General features: G+C 37.8%; 1 protein-coding gene across 2 annotated transcripts; it reads left to right on the forward strand.

Annotated features, from left to right (window-relative positions):
• Nucleotides 1-829: 829 nt before the first annotated feature.
• plekhm1 (pleckstrin homology domain containing, family M (with RUN domain) member 1) lies at nucleotides 830-18,685 on the forward strand. Of its 2 annotated transcripts, none has more exons than XM_032574665.1 (12): nucleotides 830-1,027; nucleotides 1,791-1,879; nucleotides 7,826-8,067; nucleotides 8,198-8,854; nucleotides 10,403-10,898; nucleotides 12,197-12,335; nucleotides 14,657-15,631; nucleotides 15,875-16,020; nucleotides 16,635-16,828; nucleotides 16,992-17,055; nucleotides 17,150-17,307; nucleotides 17,480-18,685. In XM_032574665.1, exons 2-12 carry the CDS (start codon nucleotides 1,826-1,828, stop codon nucleotides 17,592-17,594), a joined length of 3,240 nt encoding a protein of 1,079 aa, XP_032430556.1. In that variant the 5' UTR covers nucleotides 830-1,027; nucleotides 1,791-1,825; the 3' UTR covers nucleotides 17,595-18,685. The 2 variants fall into 2 exon arrangements, with proteins under 2 accessions (XP_032430556.1, XP_032430557.1); XM_032574666.1 differs by having other exon boundaries at nucleotides 1,841-1,879.
• The last annotated feature ends 1,011 nt before the right edge of the window (nucleotides 18,686-19,696 follow it).

Here is a 19,696-nt window from a genome sequence, read left to right on the forward strand (position 1 = left end):
CTAGAGCGAAAATATGAAAGTGAGGAAGAAGGATGTGTAGCTCAGCCCGCCTTAGTCACCAAGGAAACTGTGGCCATGGCGGGTTTGATTCCTCCAGAGGTTCTGTTAACTGGAGATCTGCAGGAGGAGGAATTAGAACTAGAGCCAAAGGTTGACGAAGTCTCACCTGTTGAGCCCCTCTGTCCTCCTGAAGATCCATCAGACATCACAGATCTGGAAAACTGTGCACCAGAGATCCGGTTAACTAAAGATTCTCAGGTGCAGGAATTGGAACCCGAGTCCATCGGAAAACCAGAGCGAGACTGAGGAGACAAAGATCAGGAAAATGGGCATGAGAAGCCTAGTCAGCGATCTGATCCAGATAATTATCGAGAAATCTGGACAGAGCTGTTACCCTCCAGAAAATTTTAGTGCCATCATTGATCGTCTGTTTGAGAAACTCTGGATTGAAACTGAACTCAGAGTCCTCAGAATGAGCCCAGAAACGATTGCACGACAGGGCAAGGCCATTTTCAAAGACCTGCTGAAGGAGTGCAACAAGGCAGAGAACATCCTGCTCCTCCTGGAGTCAGATAAGCCGATATTTGAGAAAAATATAATAATGTGATAATAAAGATATAAAATTCTATTTCCACCACAGAATTGCGTAAAAAAATATTAGTGTATTTGACCATAGAAGATAGCAGACGTGTTTAATATGTTTTTAAAATGTAAATGTTGCTCTCGTTCTGAGCACTCAGGTTTACTCCTTTAAGGAAGTTCATTGAAGGCATCACAGATCGTTTGACTTCCCATGATGCATCGGTTTTCAGTTAGACTGCAACAGGAGGAGGAGTCGGTTGTGTTTCAGGTTTACGGGTGTGTGTTTTTCTGCGTTACAGCGCTTTAACAGAAAACTGTGGAAAACAACTGTACGGACTGAGATTCGTTTAGTTACATGATGTACTTTCAGTGAGTTTACATCAAGTTCCCGAAGAATACCGACGTGTTTTGGGGAGTCTGGAGAGAGGTTAGCCAAACTGCTTCGGTAAGTTAGCCAACCGATGTGCTAATTTAACGTTGGTTTGCAGCTCTAAAGTCGCTTGTAGGTTACAGCAAGGACAAAGTTTTTATCGCCTAACGTCCTTAGTATGTTGGCCACGGACTAGTCAGAGTATTTTAGCGTTCTCTAGATTTAGTAAGCGATTATATATGTCTTGTTGATATGCATAAAGTCACATAGCTGAACACTGATGTGTGGTACCAGTGTAAACAAGCTTTTATATTATTTATTTGAAAAACGATGCAAGACCTTTTAGGTCACTTTCCTGTTCTGTTGTTGTCTCATTAGTTGCCCTTTGGGATTAATAAACAATAGTTTAATTGAATTACACCTTTTTGTGATTGCAATGTAGGTCAGACGATTAATCCAGCCTGGAAATTGAACTCGCTTGCTGTATTAAATCTAATTGTTTTTATTTCGCAAAGCTTATTATTTGATTGAGGAAGTTATTTTTGAAGCTTCTGTAGCTACTTCCCTGCAGACAGACAGCATCGCTAATCAGTGCCTCACATGACTCAGTTACAAAGCGGTTACTCACAAAGACCGTGAAACTGCAGCAATGGAAGAGAGCAGAGTCCCATGATAAGGAAACACAAATATAGTCTTCTGCCAGGAACAAGTGATGTATATAAAAAAGAAACCGGCTCTTCTTCTTTAGTAAATTTGGATATCAGATGTACTTGAGACAGTTAGAGAACCACAGTTACTGTAAGTGAGTGTTTAGACTTAGTTTTTGTGTGTTTTTAAGGTGCTATGTGAGAATAAACCTTCCCTTGACGTGCCATGCTTGCCACACAGATGCCAGAAACTCTACAAGAGGCCAAAGATGTCAAACAGGTAAAAATCTAATAATTTTCTTATGCAGTTGAAGGTTTGTCTTAAGTTAATGTCAATGTTCCCTCACTTCTTTTAAAGCTGCTTCCTGTGAAGTGATTGTGACACTCAGGAAAGCCTGTTGTAAATTTTGTTACTCTAATTATGCTCGAGAACATTTGGGAAGCCTTAAGAGGACTTCTCTCTCAGTATGACTTATTTGCTGTGTTATCACTGGAATGTCTTGAATGTCTTGCAAAGTCTAAAATTTAAACTTCTCAATTGTACACCTTAAACTGTCCAGATTTTCAGTTCCTATTTCAACTGATCTGTTACGTTTAAAGTTGGTATATCTTTGCTTTTTCTTTTTTTGTTTGCTTTTGAAATGTACTTGCAACAGTCATTTGCTGAGTACGTTCGTTCCTCTGATGAATTAATATGGGTGCTTTCACGCTCTGATAAAACTATAATGATTCAGGACAAAGATATCGTGCACCCCTAAATCAGGGCAACAACCAAACCTGTCAGAAGGAATTTATCATCCGATCCTCATCCTTTCTTACAAACCTACTAAATAAATCGTCTGCAAAAACTAGCTGTATACTAGAGGCAGGGGTGAAAGTAGGCAGGTACGGTTGGGTACTGCGTACCCCTAAAAGATTTAGCGGGGATACGCAGTTCCTGCAAGAGAGGGGAGCGGCTGTCTGCTGTAAAAAATCAATGGGTGCACTGTGCAGCTGTGAGTGCACCCATTAATCAGTTATGACTGATTAGTTTTTCAAGAACAATCTAAAACACGATTTAGTCACTTAATAAATAGATTTTGTCCCATTGTAGTGGTGATTGTTTGCCAAGCCAAACATCCAATAAAAGTTCCATCAAGCCACTACTAAGACACTGGGGGCAAGTTTCTGTATGAAGGCAAAAGAAGGTTAAATGTCTAAACTTGTTGATTGTTCTGGATGATTTATTTTCCCATTTCACCAAGCAATTACAGAGTTCAAACTTTCCTTTGTTCTTTCTGCTACCTCTCTTGCTCTGGTAAAAAAGGCCCCAAACCCAAATGCATGCTTTACCAGGCCCCTACACTTATAGAAAGTGGAGCGACCCACATTTCTTCTTGTCTTACTTAGAAAATAAATAAGAAAAATAATAAAACAAAAAAGAAATAAAATCAACAATTATTAACCTGCAAATAAATTCTGTAAATAATAAAAACAAATTGAAATTTAACAATAAACTAACAAAATTCAAATGGATAAAGAAATAAAGAATAAATAGCTCCAACACCCATTTCATATTGTTTCTGAACGGTTCATGCTTTGTTAGAGCAGGGATGCAATAGGTCGATCGCGGAAGGTTTTGAGTTGATCTCGGCGGCAGGTGACAAACTGAACGCCGCCTGGACGCTGAGACCAGCACGTCCTCTTCTGACTCGCTTATCAAAACGTTTGTAACTTTATTAAAGAACAACAACAACAAAAAAATCAACAAAACATGTTCAAGTTAATGACCCAACAAAAATAATAATAATCTCGGTAATTATTGTTTCAAAAAGGGGTTACGCAATTTTTTACGTTTCGGTTCCATTACCAAAATAACTAGCAGAGCAGGAGTTTAAAATGAACTAATTAGCCACCACTGTGTTCAGGGGAGCGCTTATTAATAATCGCAAAATAAATATCAAGCCTGAAAACCTAATATAGTAAAGGACTGAATGTTATGTTTTCAACGTAATCTCTGCTTGGCTTGCGGAGAGCAGGCGGTTGCCACGGTAACAGGTGTGCTTAAATGACAAAGAGAGAGTAAAAAGGTAGGAGTGGTTTTGAGTTGATCACTTATTCGGGTTGTTTTACCTTTGTTTACCTTTGCTGTGGCGCATTACAACCGCTGTAGTTTCTGAACGTTCAATAAACGACAAACCTGGACTAATTATCACGTTCGTCTGAGTATACGTCATTCACAACAAACAGGTAAATATGGTTTATTTAGTATTTAACAAACAGATGGCTTCTACCGTGATAATTATGTGAAATTTAATTGTCTAATATAAAAAAAAAAATTGTTTGGGCATCTCGCTTTGAGCTCAGATTCTGAGAGGCTTTTCCTCTATCAAACAATTTTTTTTGTCTCTTATTTAGTGGAAATATTGATGTTGATGAGACTTTCTCCAAAATTATAATCTTTTTCAATACTTTATAGCTCCACTGTTGAAAATGAGGTTCTAACATTCACAAATGATATTTAAATAAAATCCAGTCCAACATCTGGTTTGAGGTGACTCCTCTGGAACCTATTGGAGGAAAAATATCCCAACTTCAGAAAATGTGTTTTTATCTTAACAGTGCGCTGTGGTTTCTCCTATCAGTATGAAAGTCAGGGTGAGAAGGTGCCATGTTAGGAAGACGAAGTGGAAGCTGCAGGATCTTCAGAACAAACAGGTCATGATGCTATAGGCCTACTGATTATCCCTCTGTCTGGACACAGGGTCAATATTACCAATTTTAAAGCTAAAATGAATGGTTATATGCCAGACATGGAAAACTGGGATGCACTCCATGCCATGATGTTCAGACTTTAGGTCTCATGGCATCTTGCGATGTCAACATTGCAGCCAGTGGGCTGAGGGAAATACAGCTCCATTTTGTAGCAATTCAAGAGCTTTTATTTACCAGCTTTTATTGCTTTGCAAAAAAATTCATCAGCACAGAAACTCCAAAGCACACAAAGAAGCAATTGTGCAATTATGACACTTTTGTCATAGTACCCCCAAGAATTTAAAACTACTTTCATCCCTGACTAGAGATGTGCTGATCATCGGCCACCAATCATAATTGGCCGATTTCTGTGAAAAAGGTGTATGATTGGTGATCGCCGATCACTGTCTCTTGCTGCCGATCACCAAACCGAACACCTGTATCTCACTTCTCAGCCTGCGTGTGCAACTGATCTCCTCTTTCCTTCACACTGCGCAAACGCGCAGCAACAAATCCTGTCGTGTGGAACTATAACGTTCTGAAAGTGAATGGGGAAGTTTGCGTGTTGCGACGGAAAATTACCTCGGAGGTGAAGCACGTCACAATGCATCAACACAACGAATTTAATATGACACTTAAAAAACAAGCACTTGACGGAGTTTGGCTAGATCGAGGCTCAATACAGGAAAAAATGACATTCGGAGCAGCCAAATAACAGGTGAAAAAATAAATAAATAATAATTGATCTCCTCTCCCTCCTCCTGTGTTCAGCAGAATTACTCCACTCAGTCAGAAACAGCCAATCAGAACCAGCATTAATCAGCTAGCTGTGCTCTTAGGAAGTTTTGATTCAGTAACTTAGGATTATTTATTTTGATGCAACCTGCATTTGACTTTGAATGAATGTTTCCCTCTTTTACTAGACATTATTTGATATAGGCAGCGTTGTGAGACTTATTTGACTCATATAATTTAGGGTACAGAGAACCTTACTGTTAAATGTTGTTTAACTGGTTTCAGGTTTTTCAGTTGTTTTGACTGAGTAGCTGCTGTATTGTGCCTGCAAGTATGTTGCATGTTTATGTTAATACGGTGAATTTATTACCAGGCCATTTTTTAATTTAGCCAGATCACGTAGAATCATTTATAACTAATGTAAAAAATAAACAGTCAATCCAGCCGATCGGCAGAGATTGGCCTCATGGGTGATCAGTATAGGAATCGACAGCAAAAACCGGATCAAAGCATCCCTACTGTATACAATACAAGTTATTAAGTTATACAATTGACTTATTTTTGAGAATTCATGTTGGTCTTAAATTTAAATCATGATGGCCCTATAAATATTTTTAAAAGATTTAAATGTTATCTGAGACTTGCAGAAACACTGTTAAACAAACATTACTGGGTTCAAAGTTAATAACTAATGACTGCTGCAAAGGTACATTATAAGAGATGTAAGAACAGACTTTGATTAGTCAATAATTCTTAGAATGAACCCATATTCTCGTTACAGTGTATGACCATTATAACATACAGATGGTTCACTTTTTATCCACTAGTAGCACCATGTGCTTCCTGCTTATAGCTTTCACAGAACTGCTTATCTAACTGAGCCACTTTGCATTTTGTTTTAGCAGAAATGCATCGATTTGACTTCCTAATATAACTGCTAGGTTATCTTGATTTCTCTGTAAGAACAGATAATACCAAAAATGTAATATTTTTTGCTGTTTTTGTGATAAATGAAGGAATGAGCTGTCTTTGCATTACAGGTATTATGGTGAAGTAAAATAAGGATTTCTCAAAAATAACCACAAATTACAGAGCTTGTCTCTGATATGTATTGATACAGTGAAACCCTCCAGGTCCTAGAACAGAGGTTTCTGTACTTATGAAACCCAACTAAAATATTTACTTTATACTTTGTCATTTTTAGATGAAACTATAGCTTACTAAATGTTTTCTTTTCTTTTTTTTCCCAAAGCTGTCCAGAATAAGTAAAATCTCTGATTGTGTTAGTTTGTTAAGCCATTTATTTGCTGTTACTTTATAGGAACCTTAAATTGGCATGCTGTCGGTAATTATTTTTTATGAAGATCAGAAGAGACGCTCGTGTGAGATAGCAGGAAGCATACATAACTCTGTGGTTAAGCTGGTTTTTAGTATTTCTTCTACTTACCGGTAGCCGTTTACGCAGTTCTTCATGAAACATATTCACTTCAACAGCATTTTTCTAAAATGTTTGTATTTGGCAAATTTCTGCATATTTATTGATTTGTAAATATTTGACCTTTTTTTGGATTAATGCTTTTGTAATGCTCCACATTTTTGTCAGAAATATTGTCTTTACCTGTACAATCCGTGTTGAACTTCCCAATTCCAAGTTTTCCTGTCATGAAGTTTTGATTGTCCAACAGGGTCACGGTGATCTTCTCTTGTGAGAAAGAAAACCTATTTGGGTTCATTTTAGTGGTCAGAAGGGAACTGAGTAAAAGTGACAGTTCTCACTTGTTAAAGACGTTGTTCAGCAGAATTTATTGTGATGAGCATTTGCTATTTATGCAGGAATAACTCAATTGTATTTCTGTAAATCGGCTTCAGTACAATGATATTATTTCAACATAAATGTAAAAATTTTATAATTCTGCTCTTGCTACATGTCATATGTAGCAGTGGAATATATGCAGATATTTCACTTTTTGGATTAAAAACATGTTAATGATCTGCTAAAGAAGAAAGTTGTGATATTATCTTTAAAGCAGCTTCAATCCATTAGTGTCTTATGCAGTTGTGCAGATGCATCAGTTTTCATTTTTCTTTATTAGGTTCTTCAAAATAGCATAGGGTACTGTTTTTTTGTTTACTTCTTTACGAAGCATACAAAAAGAGTAATGTATTATATTGGTATGACTTTCCACATTTTGCTACGTAACAGTCACTGACTTCAAAGTATCCAACTAAACTGATGGAGCATTAATCAGAGAGGTATTCTCTTTCTCTTTTTCAATATTTTGATCTACTTTCTGATGGTCTACCACATTAAATCCCAATAAAATACCTGCAGCTAAATGACTAAAATGTTTAAGCCATATGAATACTTTTGCAAGATGTATGTTTTGAAATAACAAACAGAAATAAAGTGTTCTTTTAGGAGCAGCAGGAAGCCTCTGCAGTGCCCAGAATGAAAAGCTGTCACCAATTTCAGTGTTGTTTAAAAGAATCAGCTTTTTCCACAAAGTGTTGTGCAACATTGCTTTGGATTTTATATTGTTATGATCTCCTTCCGTCTATGTCAGCTGAGACATATGGTGTTAGATAACCTGTGGCCTGGGTTTCATAAGAATACAGCTTTGTAGACAAACTCTAATCCAGAGTACAGTTCTGTGCAAAGGTTGTAAAGAAACCTGCCTCTCATCAACATTGTTATTTTGATTTTATCTGAGGGGGGAAATAAAGTTGATGTTTTTGTCTGTTCTATGTTCTCACCCAGATCAAAGACAAGTTGGCCCAGTCTCTTAAAGCCCTCCAGAAACGATACGTGACATCAGATGCCGTGGTCACCAGCGAAGACGAGAATGCTAACCTCCTTTGCTCCGCTCTGGAGGCCATTTTCATTCATGGGATCAAGAGCAAGTATATCCGCTCCGAAGCTGGAGGCCGAAATAGGAAGGGTGACCGGGGAGTCCTCCCTCAGCCTTATTTCTGGAGCCTCCTCAAGACGGTCACCCACCGGTAAGCAGAAATGGAGAAGTAAATCATTCATAACTGAATGTGAAAATACTAAACATTCATTTATTGAAAAAAAGTTAGCAAAACTTGATTTTCAAAACTTGTTTGTAAAAATAAAAAATAAAAATTGCAGTGACGTGATCACGGAGCTGGAGAAGATCAGCTACCTTGGCACAGACGTGGGCCGCTGCAGAGCGTGGCTGCGACTGGCCCTGAACCACGGCCTTCTGGAGTGCTACCTCGCGTCTCTGTTTCGGGAGGGCTCCAAGCTGCATGCTCACTATCAACCCAGTGCCTTGCTCCTGAATGCAGAGGAGCGAGAAGTTCTGCTCAGCTACCTCCAAGGTCTGGCCTCACTCACATTCAACCTGTCCTACAAGTCCGCTGTCCTTAACGAATGGACCACCACGCCTCTGGCTCTGGCGGGTCTCTGCCCACTGTCCCAGTCGGACCTGCTCAATGGTGCAAGCCAACTTGCCTCGAAGCCCCCCCGCAAGGAATCGTGGGACACTGCGTCTCAGTCATCAGGTTCATCAGATGCAATGGATGTGCAGAGAGTCTACCCTATGTCTCCTCCTGGCGGAGAGGTTTTACAAGGAGAAAAGGCGGTGCTGTACTCATCTAATTTGAGTCTGGACACCACAGGGTCCTCCCAGCTCTCCTCCAGCTTGAGCTCCGACAGTTACCTGCAGGGACAGGACCCCCGCAGCCTGAATGGAGAGCAGTGGTCTTCAGGTGACCTGGACGCCCCCATTATTGTCAGAAACTACATCAAAAGGCACCAGAAAGAGTATGTTTGATTTGCTATTCTTTGGTTATGTGGAAGAATGAGATTTAGGGAGGCATTTAACTGGAAGAGTGGAAGTTTTACCTATTTTGATGACATTTTTTGGAATGGCAAAACCAAAAGGAACAGCAATTATCTAAATCAATCAAACATTTGTAGTGTTTACACACCTCTGTTTAAAAAAAATATTTTTCTGCAATGATGTGAGACTATTTTAAAAAAAAGCCCACCTTTAATATGATTATAAGATCAAATAGACTCAAAGGGGTGAAATTAATAATAGTGCAGTAGCCTGATTGTGTAAAGTGGCACAAGATTAAATTAATACTCTGTTGAAACATCTTTTGATTCCATTACATTCTTTTTTTTTGTTAGAAGTGTTCCAGCTCTCCACATGTGTAGTTGACAATTTATGGACCACTCTATTGCAAAATTGTAAGATCTTGATCACAGATCCCTTCAGTCAGCTCCACATATTGTCAAATTCAGAATCTCAACTGGACTTGGACTCACTGTTATAGCAGCAAAGAAAATCAACCAACCATGTAAAATGGAGATAAAAGAGCCTGTTTATATACTTATTTAAAGGTAGCCTACTAAAGATTTTCTTTAATAAGCCATCAACTCAAACATCAGGTTAAATGTTAGAGCAGACACTAATACTTCTGTTTTTTGTCATGGTTGGTGGTTGCAATTTTTAAGTAATATTTTAAGCAACAAAACTACCAAGCTAAATGTTATGAAACTTTATTGAGATGTGGAAGCTGATTAGAGGAAAACTTGCGGGTGTGGTGGAACTTAACCAAGCTCTTTTTTAGATTGTCTGAATATTCGACAATAATTATTTTTATATGCAACTTCCTCAATCAAATAAAGAAATATGATAAATACTGGAATTTAATACAACATGCATGAAAAGTTCCCTAAAAAATGCACGGAAACATTGACATTGATGACTTCAATCTTGTCTGTCCACAAAAATTTGAATCGGTTCAACCACAGTATTACAAATAAATGTTTAAAGTTTTCTGTAAAACCTGGTTTGAGTACATAGAGGACTGAATCTATGTAAAAATTCATTTACATACACTGTTATAGGGAAAGTTTGGATTGGATTGTCTTCATAAACTTTAAAGAGTCATGTTGACTTACAACACTGCAGTTATTTTCTGAAAAACTTTATTGCACTTCAATTCAAAATATCAACATAATTTAGCAGTTTTATATACATGAAAACTCAAATTCTAAACAAATAAAAAATATTATTTAAGTATGAAATAAAATATTTTTGAAACCTACACTAATTTTTGGTTAAAAGTTCTATATGATATACTATTTTCCAGTGACAGAGCCTGTCCTAATTTCTATCAAAATGACACACCTACTTGATTGTATCAGATTGACTTTTATTCACTATTCCCAGGCTAGTCATTCCATATATATTCTAAATTTCATTCAATATATTCAAACTTGTGACAGTATTGACAGTGTACATACATGATTATATCTTAAATGTTAACTGAATCTGCCCTGACTTGTATATTTTTTCAGTGTGCAGTCTGATTTCCGAGAGAGTGGACAGTGCAGTCAGGACTCGATGCGTGAAGACTCATTCATCTCCAGCACAGGAGGCGAACTTTTCTCGGAGAACACAACATTCAGCGGCTCAGACAGCGAGAACCAGGGCCAGGATATGTCAGCACAAGACCCTGAAGAACAACTCCAAAATCCTGACCCAGAGCCACCTCCACCCTCTGACCAGATCCCATCCTGTGATGAACAACTTGATGTCCAAGCAGCACAGGAAATGTGCAGTAGTTCCTCTTCTGAATTATGCTCCGACACAGCTGTGATCTCTTCTGTTATCAAACCTTCTGAGCCTGTGGAGGAAGAACATGTGGCTGTTGTTCCGAAGAGCGCAGAGCCAGTCCAGGAAATGAAGCTAAAGGGTGCTTCAGAGAAGAGAAGCTCTGAGTCACAAACAAGCAAAGGCTCACAACGCTCAACAAGCATCATCAGCAGGAAACTGTCTACAGATTCATTCTCAGTAAGTAACTGAAAAAAACAAAAATTAGTCTCAGATGAGAATCACAGATAAAGTAAAGCTACAAACATCAAGTCTCTCTTTAAAATATGCACATAACATTTGTTCCAGCTAAATCATGTGTATTTTATATAAATGCATATACTGTATATACACATACATACATTTATTGTTATTTTGAGTTGCTTTTCACGATAAACATATTTTAACATAATTATTTCACAAGATGAAAGCAGTGCCACAAACATAATTTTAACATACATATTTAGCATTGGACATTATTATGATTAATAATGGATTATTTTATTTTAAAGGAATAAAGCGATTAAGCTTAATAATCATGTTTTATTCTTGATAGCTGCAGGTGGTTTTATATGAACAGAAATATGAACAAACAGTTCAGAATGTGAGAACTGTTTTCTCACACACCGCTATTTTCAGAGGCTAGCGTTAATGCTCTTAGTACTTTAAAAATAAAAAAAATTCAACTGTTTATTTTGACTATATAAAAAATTCTAGCAGGTCTTGCTAGAAATTCTACCAAGAGTTGTTTCATGTTACGAACTATCAATTCAGATGGATCCATATCCAAGTATCACAGCTTTAATGAATTAAAACTAATTGAAAATAAGGTTTGCTCACGGTTGGTTTATGAGGAAATGTCAAACAGGATGTTTGACTGTAATTTCTGGAATGTCAGTGTGTCATGGTGAAAAAAATCAAAATAGCTTCTAAAAAAACATGGAAAATGTTGGTTCTGGCTCTAGAAGATTATGAATAGTCTCACTAGTCTTAGTCTGTTAGACAAAAAAAAATCCCCCAAAAAACCCTAATGTCGCTGATAAGACCATGAAAGTTTCAGTCGGCGTGCCATCGCCATGCTGATCAGAAATGAAACTGCTTCTGTGGCAGGACAGAAACTTACTCTGTTGCACTCTAGAATAACTGCTGTAAAAGTCTAAACTCTTTATTTTATGTTAACTTGCGATTTCCAAGCAGAGACGACTGCAGGACGTGTTGTAACGCTTGTAACGAAACAGAGAAGTTGTGCTTTTGTTGCTCCACCTAGGCAGTTCTGCCAAAGTCAGGACTGACAAATATGCATGCACTTTGTCAAAGTTTCATACACAAACCTCAGACACATGATTTAACAGGAACAAATTTCACAGCGGTTTGCTCAGATGTCAGTCCTGATGTTTTCTTCACATGATCCTGAGTGGATGATTGTTTTTCAAATAGCTGTGGGACGTTGCAGTTTTATACAGTTTTATAACTCAGAATAAAAATATTTTGTTTTGCAGAATTCGCGTTCTTGGATTTCTGAGGATGACATCTACAAGCCTGACCTGGTAGAGGTGCCCGATAATGAGGAGGTGTCTCCCACAGCTGACCTGAAGGCTTCCCAGTCTCCTCCCAGTGTCGTCCATCGTAGACAAATAGGTATTTTCCACAGTTTTAGTAACTGAAACCCCAAAGGTCACAAACATATCAGCACATCTACATTCAGGACCCATTTTTACCAAAACACCAATCGATTACTAAGCTACTAGATATACTGTGTATCATCCACTTTTCCCATTGGAAAACATAGACTTACAGAACATAGGAAGACTTACAGAAGTCTTCCTAAACCTTCAACTTCTGAAATGTATTTTCATGTTACATGTTGCTAAAACTGGTGATGTGAACTGTTGGTGTCTAGATTGCATTCTGGTAGAGACATACCCCAAAAGACTTGCTGCTCTAAATGTGGTGAAATGGATCAATCTATAAAGTATTTACTCAGGGGGCAGAATACAAATGCAGGCAACACTTTACTTGGTTTTATTTCATAAAACAGTTTTAAAACCATACGTTCCTTCCAGTTCCCAATTAAGAACTACTTTTTGTTGGTCTGTTACATAGAATCCCAATAAAAACAATTTGTGTACCTTGATAACATACATTTGAGGACAGGACTGACAAATATGCATAAGAAATTCTAGCAGGTAGGGATTCTACATACGGTACCTGAATTACAGAACTTCTGTATTTTTGAACTTTCTTGTCAGAAGTGAAACATAGGCATCCAGATTTATAAAAAAAAACTGGTTAATGTTTCCTTAAAACTATTATATTTTTTGTGGCAGGTTGTGACAGGTTTTGGAGTCAATGGGACTTTACTTAAAGGGAAAAATCTAACTATGAAAATACAAAGCATTTCGAAATAGCTTCCATAAGCCTGAAAAACCACTGGTCATATGTAGATGTCTGAAACAAGCTTGAAAATGTTGGTATGGCTCAGGAATGTAGTACAGCATTCTTATAGATTTAAAAAACAAAAGTCCAGTTTAACAAGCTTACGTAAGGATCTGTTTAATCTTGGCCACTTTCTGATCAACACACACCTACCTGTGTGTTAAGTCACACCTACCTGACTCAAATGCCATGTTCATGTCTTTTCCAAATTAAGTGTGGCTAAGAGAAACGGGATGTCATCAACTATAAATGAAAGATTAAAAAATCTTTTCATTGTCAAAAGTATTTATTGTTATATAACAAACTTCAGTTGCTTTTGTCTTTTGGAAATTATTAGGGGTGTTTGTAATTATGGCACTGACAAATAGCCAAATAAATGTACATACAGTATATTAAAGCTTAGAATTTTTTTTTTTAATCAGTGTGAAATTATTTAATTATAACAAAAGAGAGATACATTTTTAACACATCTTTACCAGTTGTACTACTACATGTGAATGGAGCTGTTCTATTTTTTGTCACTCCAACAAAAGGGTGAAGAAAGTCGACAGCAATGGAATCTGTGGAATGACATTACAGCCAAACCCTGAACTAAAATACCGGTAGTCCAACATGTAAATTCCTTCTGGCCTTATGCCGTAAATCAACCTTCGTTTCGTAATTACAGGGAGCGGACACATTACAATACAATTTGATGAGAGTTTTTGTTGCGAGACGTCACCTGTGTGAGTCGGCTGAACATTCAGTTGAAAAAATGAAATCCGAGGAATTAGTTGCAAGTCTTTTCTAGTCATTCTCAGTGAGGTTAACAGAGGTGGCTGATGTCTAGAAATTTTGCTGCTGTGTTTCCACAAAATGTTTTTACTGCTCCGTCATCTTTTTAGTGAAGTCCAAAAGTCCTTTCTGTAACATAACACCCCAACAACATGGTACCACCATCCCTGTTCTTCTGTCTTTTTCCTCCAAATATACCAACAACTATTATGGTCAAAAAGTTCCGTTTTGCTGTCATCAGATTACAGGACATGTGCAGGATTTGGTTTACTGATGACAACCCCTTCTTATTTGCTTCACCCAGCATATATTCAAGATTTTTGTTTTTTGCACTTGGGTTCATGCACACACTTCAAAAGTCTCAGGGAAACAAAACCCACCTGCTTAGATGGCTGGGCATTCCCACGGTGTTTATGTTTGCATGTGATTGAACAGGTGAACCAGAGACTTTCAGGAATCTGGAAATTGCATCCAAGGTTGACCAAGAGTTGTTGATACCTTTGGACTTTCTCATGATGTCATATGTGGAAACAGTGTGTTTGACTACTATTTAAAGTCATATGTGAAGCTATAGGAGACTTACAAAGCCATGAGACCATTTAGGCTTTCCAGAAGTCTTTAAGGACAGTAATTTTAAAACAAGAACAAAAATTGTCTGATTTAATGTCAAGCATCAAGAAAAAAGGTACATGTTTTTATTTTTTTTATACAGTGGTTTCACTGTTTTTTCTTTCTGTTTTTTGTCGTAGGGCTTTCCAACCCCTTTCGAGGCCTACTGAAGCTCGGCCACTTGGAGCGACGAGGCGGAATGGGAATATGGCGCGACTACTACTGCGAACTCTCACCCTTTGAGTTCAGGATGTATCTGAATGCGGAAGATCGTGAATGTTTCGACAACTGCTCCCTCCTGCGATGCGAAGACATTCGTATCACATCGTCGGAGGGCCGATTCGATTTGTCCTTTCCGGGGAAACGGCTTTACCTCCGAGCAGCCAATCAGGATGAAGCAGAGGATTGGGTGGACCGTATATTTGAGGCTGTAAACAAATGCCGACCAACGCCGCACGATGATGAGCACTGGGAAGTGTTGCAGGGATCTGGTGAAAATGGAGTGGATGAGCGTTCAGTTTCATCTGCTTCCTCTGCTCTCTCAAGCCCCGAGCGACGCTTGTCACCCTCTGACTTGAGTGAGACGGCTCCTCCTGTCCAGGAGTTTGACTGGACTCGAACTACTGACTTGGAAACGGATGCTCTCAAAGAAGCTGTTCTGTATCTCTCCACAGATTCTGAAGCCAGGACTTGGGCCCCTCTGGTTGTTTCCCTTTCTCTGGAGGCCCTTAAAGGCTTTCGCATACAGGAGGAAAGGAAGGTGTTGTGGCTAAACAATCCCATTGCTGAAATCAGGGATATTGTTCCAGATGTCTCCTTGGGAGGACCAGCATTTTTTAAAGTCCTGACAGTGAGAGAGACGCTAAGATTCAGAGCAGAGAATCCCGAGGAAGCTCGGTCTTGGAGGGTTTTGATTCGTGGAGCTTTGGACTCGTATTTGGAGAGTGGAGATGATGTAATTTCTGAGGAACCTCCTCCAGTCTGGAGCACTGGAGTGAATGGTAATCTGCATAGACTGGTGCAACATAGACTGAAAGAAAATGGACAGCTTCTGGGACACCTCTACACAGTTCCATCAGAAAAGGGACTGGACGCTCAGAGCTTTAAATGCTCAGGTTTGTTTTTACGTTTGCATGTTTTGCTCATGTTGCTGCGCATTGTTTCTCAGCTGGCTACAAGGAAAAATCTTACATTTTTTTCCTAAAAAGTAAAAGATTTGACATGATCCAATGTGATGTGAACTAGGCTCTGTGTTTAACAAAAACAAATGTAAACTACTGAGCATTATTGATGAACCTTTGTGTGTTTGATTGGACAATGGTAATCAATTGAACGTGTTGCGACTGCATCATTCACAGGCTGCCATCAGCAGATTGGCCCGTCCCGAGGAAGAGCCCGGCTGTGTGAGTTTTCAGGCCAGTACTACTGTGAGGCCTGCCACAAGGGGGACACCACCATCATCCCGTCGCGCATGGTGCACAACTGGGATCTCACCCAAAGAGAGGTAGAAGAAAGTCATTCAGATCACTTTTTATACAAGGAATGGTCCCATCATAAATCTGATCAATTTGACTTTTACTAAATTAAACATTTGTTTGTAAATTGTACTGTTAGATTTTATAAGTTGTAAAAAGAAAAAAAATAACAAACAATGAATTATCTCACGTTATCTGACTTAACTTGGTGGGGGTTTTTTTGTTGTTTTTTTAAAAAAATTTTTTTACACATTTTTGTGTCAAGTGGTCGTCGGCTACTGTTTTCGTTTTTTTGAGTGGGGTGCTGGTTTGTTAGTTCTCCTAACTACTTCTGCTTTGAGCTTTTCTTTTGTTTTTTTATACATATTTCTATTGAATAGAACTATTGTTAGCTATCAGCCTGAACTGCGTTAAAAAGGAAGAGATGGAAAACGTTAAAATAAAATTTTAAATAAAATGTCAATTAGAAAAGTTAAGAGTCAGGCAGAATTTTAAACGTCTCTGTAGTGGAGAGGTCAATAATTTCAAAAACCTTTTGTGCTAAGCTCCCTCTGATACTTTGAGGGCTTTACTGCAGAGCCTGCCGTGATGTATAAAATCTGTTCCTTCCTTAGAGTGTTATTTACGGTTTTTCTCTGTTCAGGTGTCAAAGAAAGCTCTGCGTCTGTTGGCTCAGATCGAGAAGGAGCCTCTGATGAACCTGGAGCTGCTGAATCCTGATCTGATGAGCCATGCAGAATCCATGACTCAGGCCCACAGCCTGCGAGAGAGGCTGCGCCTGCTGGGCGACTACCTGCTGACCTGCCGCAGCGGAGCCTGCAAGAAACTCCATGCCAGGTGTGTTTGCGAATTGATCAGGGCCTACTTTCACTCTTACTTGATTTTGGCATTTATTTAATGGTTTTCAGTCCAGTAAAATGTAACTTGGGGTTAATTCAGACATATGATTATTTTTTTGCATTTTATTTTAATATTTACTTTGTCTTCGTCTTGTTTCCAGAATGGGACAGCGAACTTATCTGTTGGAGTCAAGGCACCTGTACAGTGTTCTGGATTTAAGACAGGTATCGTTTTATTTTATCTCTTTATCTTCTAATGTTTCTCCACCCATCTGTAGCTCCAGCAGACCTGAAGGCGTGTATTTGCTCTGTGTTTCAGATAGCAGATGGCCAGTATGGAAACTTCCTGACCTCCCTGGTGCAGCAGGCCTCTAATCACGTGCTGAACTGCGACCTGTGCACACAGCGAGGTTTCATTTGTCAGATATGCCACTCTAATGACATCCTCTTCCCCTTCCAGTTCAACAGCACCACCAGGTATATTGTTAGACTTCTCCACAACTTTCTCCTTAACTTATCTGTGCTCTGAGTTAAATTGAAGGTTGCATGATTTCAGGTTTTCAGATCAAACTCACCTGTTTTCCTCAGGGAGTGTAAATGCCCTTTTTAACTCAAATTGTTTTCAATGCTTTTTGTTTTTTTGATGCAGATGTAAAGATTGTAAAGCAGTGTTTCACCTTTTCTGCAAGACTGAACAGAACTCTTGTCCTCGCTGTGAGCGAATGAAGAAATACCTGGAGAGAGATCTACAGGACTCCCATTGAACTATTTAATTGCCAACGGAAAAGAGAAGTTGATCTTTTATAAGAAGTAACCTAAAGTGCAATTACGAGAACAATGAGCCTTTTCCAACTGACTAAACACTGACAAGAGATGAAATGAAGGGGTCGCCATGTTACAGTGACTAAAACTTTGCACTATTTAGAGGCCAACATACAGAATGGATGCAACCAAATAATAATGACCAGTGAATTTGTTACTTCTACAAGCACTGATTCAGCCACGGCATCAAAAGAAATGTAGGACAGAGGTGACGGCACCTGCCACAAAGAATATCCAACACATTTGTACACCTTCACTGAGTCAAATTCACTTTTCTTAACTGTTATTTAACATGCTACTCTCCATTCAGTTTTGTCCTTATATGATGCTCAGTAGTGAGGATGAAATATTCGAAACCATTAAAAAGCAGGACTTGAAATGATCTAATGATTTTAGTTGTGCCTTGTGTTTATTTTCAAGCTTGCCGCTCTAATGACTCAATCATTTCCTGTTGATTTAAAGCCATCACAGGGCCAAAATGCAGAACAAAGCTGTTTATATTGAACAGCAAGCATTAGATTTATTGTAATGATATCATTTAGCTAAATGTCTTTAATTTAGGACACAGAACTCTTCTTTATCATACGTTACTTAAATTTATGAATTGTTTGATTTGGTTCTTGGACTGCGGATTAGATGAACAAAAGTAAATAAATATACGAAAGATCTTGATTTGCATACATTTTGATTTACGATATTTAGCATACTTGCACTTTATCAAAGTTGGATATTCCTCCAGAATGTAGCTGCAATATCTTTAGTTATATCTTACTGTGCAGACTTTTTTTTGTTTAGATTTTTCATATATTCTCAATTTTTGCTACTTTGTTTCAATGTCTTCAGTGTGCTGAAATACCAGTAAATGACTCAAAACTGCCAAGAACAAAAAATAATTTTGATATATGCATAACATATCGCATTTAAGAGGAGCATGGAAAATACAGCAGTACTGTTTTTGACAGATTGTACTTATTTTATCTCATGTGTTATGTATAAATGGCCATACTGAAATAAAAGTCTATTGCAATGAGAATTTGGGAAAGCTTGTGTTCATTATGTGCTCATTAATTTGAGTCGGTATAACAATGGCGTGTCTATTGCTATGGAGATCTGAAGGTGCTGACTAAATGTTAATATTTTAAATGTGATGATTTAAATTATTGGTAAATACAAAAATAATTTGCATTAACTAATTGAATGCAATCTCAGTGAATAGTTTTTATTTGCAAAAATAAAATAATTTCAGTATTTATTTTTGCCTTTATTAATTCATTATAACCATTTGTCCTTGCAGGGGGGCTGGTGCCTATCTCCAGCTGTCACTAGGGGCTACACCCTGGCAGATTACCAGTCCATCAAAGGGCCAAAATTACATTCTTTATTACATAATTAAATATAATCAATATTAACAAACAAATGTATCCACATTTGCTAAATGTCTTAATTTAGAAAATGTATAAAATTAAGCAATTAAAATTTTAACTCGTTTGGTAAAGTCATATAATACTTTTTCTTTATCATGTAGGCAATTGTTTCTATGTTAGAAAGCACCATGAATAAAACTATTAATTGGATGTCAAATAAAAACTGACTTTGGTTAACTGAAGCTTTCTGCTTGGCAAAGCTGACGTATTGAATGAGTTTATTAATGTTCTACAGGCCCTGGGCGTGGCCAAGAGACAGATACATACTGATACGGTTTTATCTCTTTAGGAATATGTTGGGTTTTTTTTTAATTGCATAAATGCATTTTTTTAATATATATACGAAAACATAAATTCCACCACTACATTTTGTAAAATTACACAAAATGTATTATTGAAGAGTTAATTTGTTGGCATTCTCCTATCCTTGATCTCAGCAACTTTGTAATTAACTCAAACGCAACACGTATTTACATCCATACTGTTGTTTGCAAAGTTTTTCTAACTTCGGATAGCATTATTATTATTTAAGAAGATGAACCTGAGAGCTAACTGGTAGTCTTCAGCAATACAATAAAGAGAATTGAAATTAGGGATTCTTTCTAAGTTAGTTCAGCTCT

Source organism: Xiphophorus hellerii, chromosome 10, assembly GCF_003331165.1.
Source record: "Xiphophorus hellerii strain 12219 chromosome 10, Xiphophorus_hellerii-4.1, whole genome shotgun sequence".
Taxonomy (NCBI): Eukaryota; Metazoa; Chordata; class Actinopteri; order Cyprinodontiformes; family Poeciliidae; genus Xiphophorus; species Xiphophorus hellerii.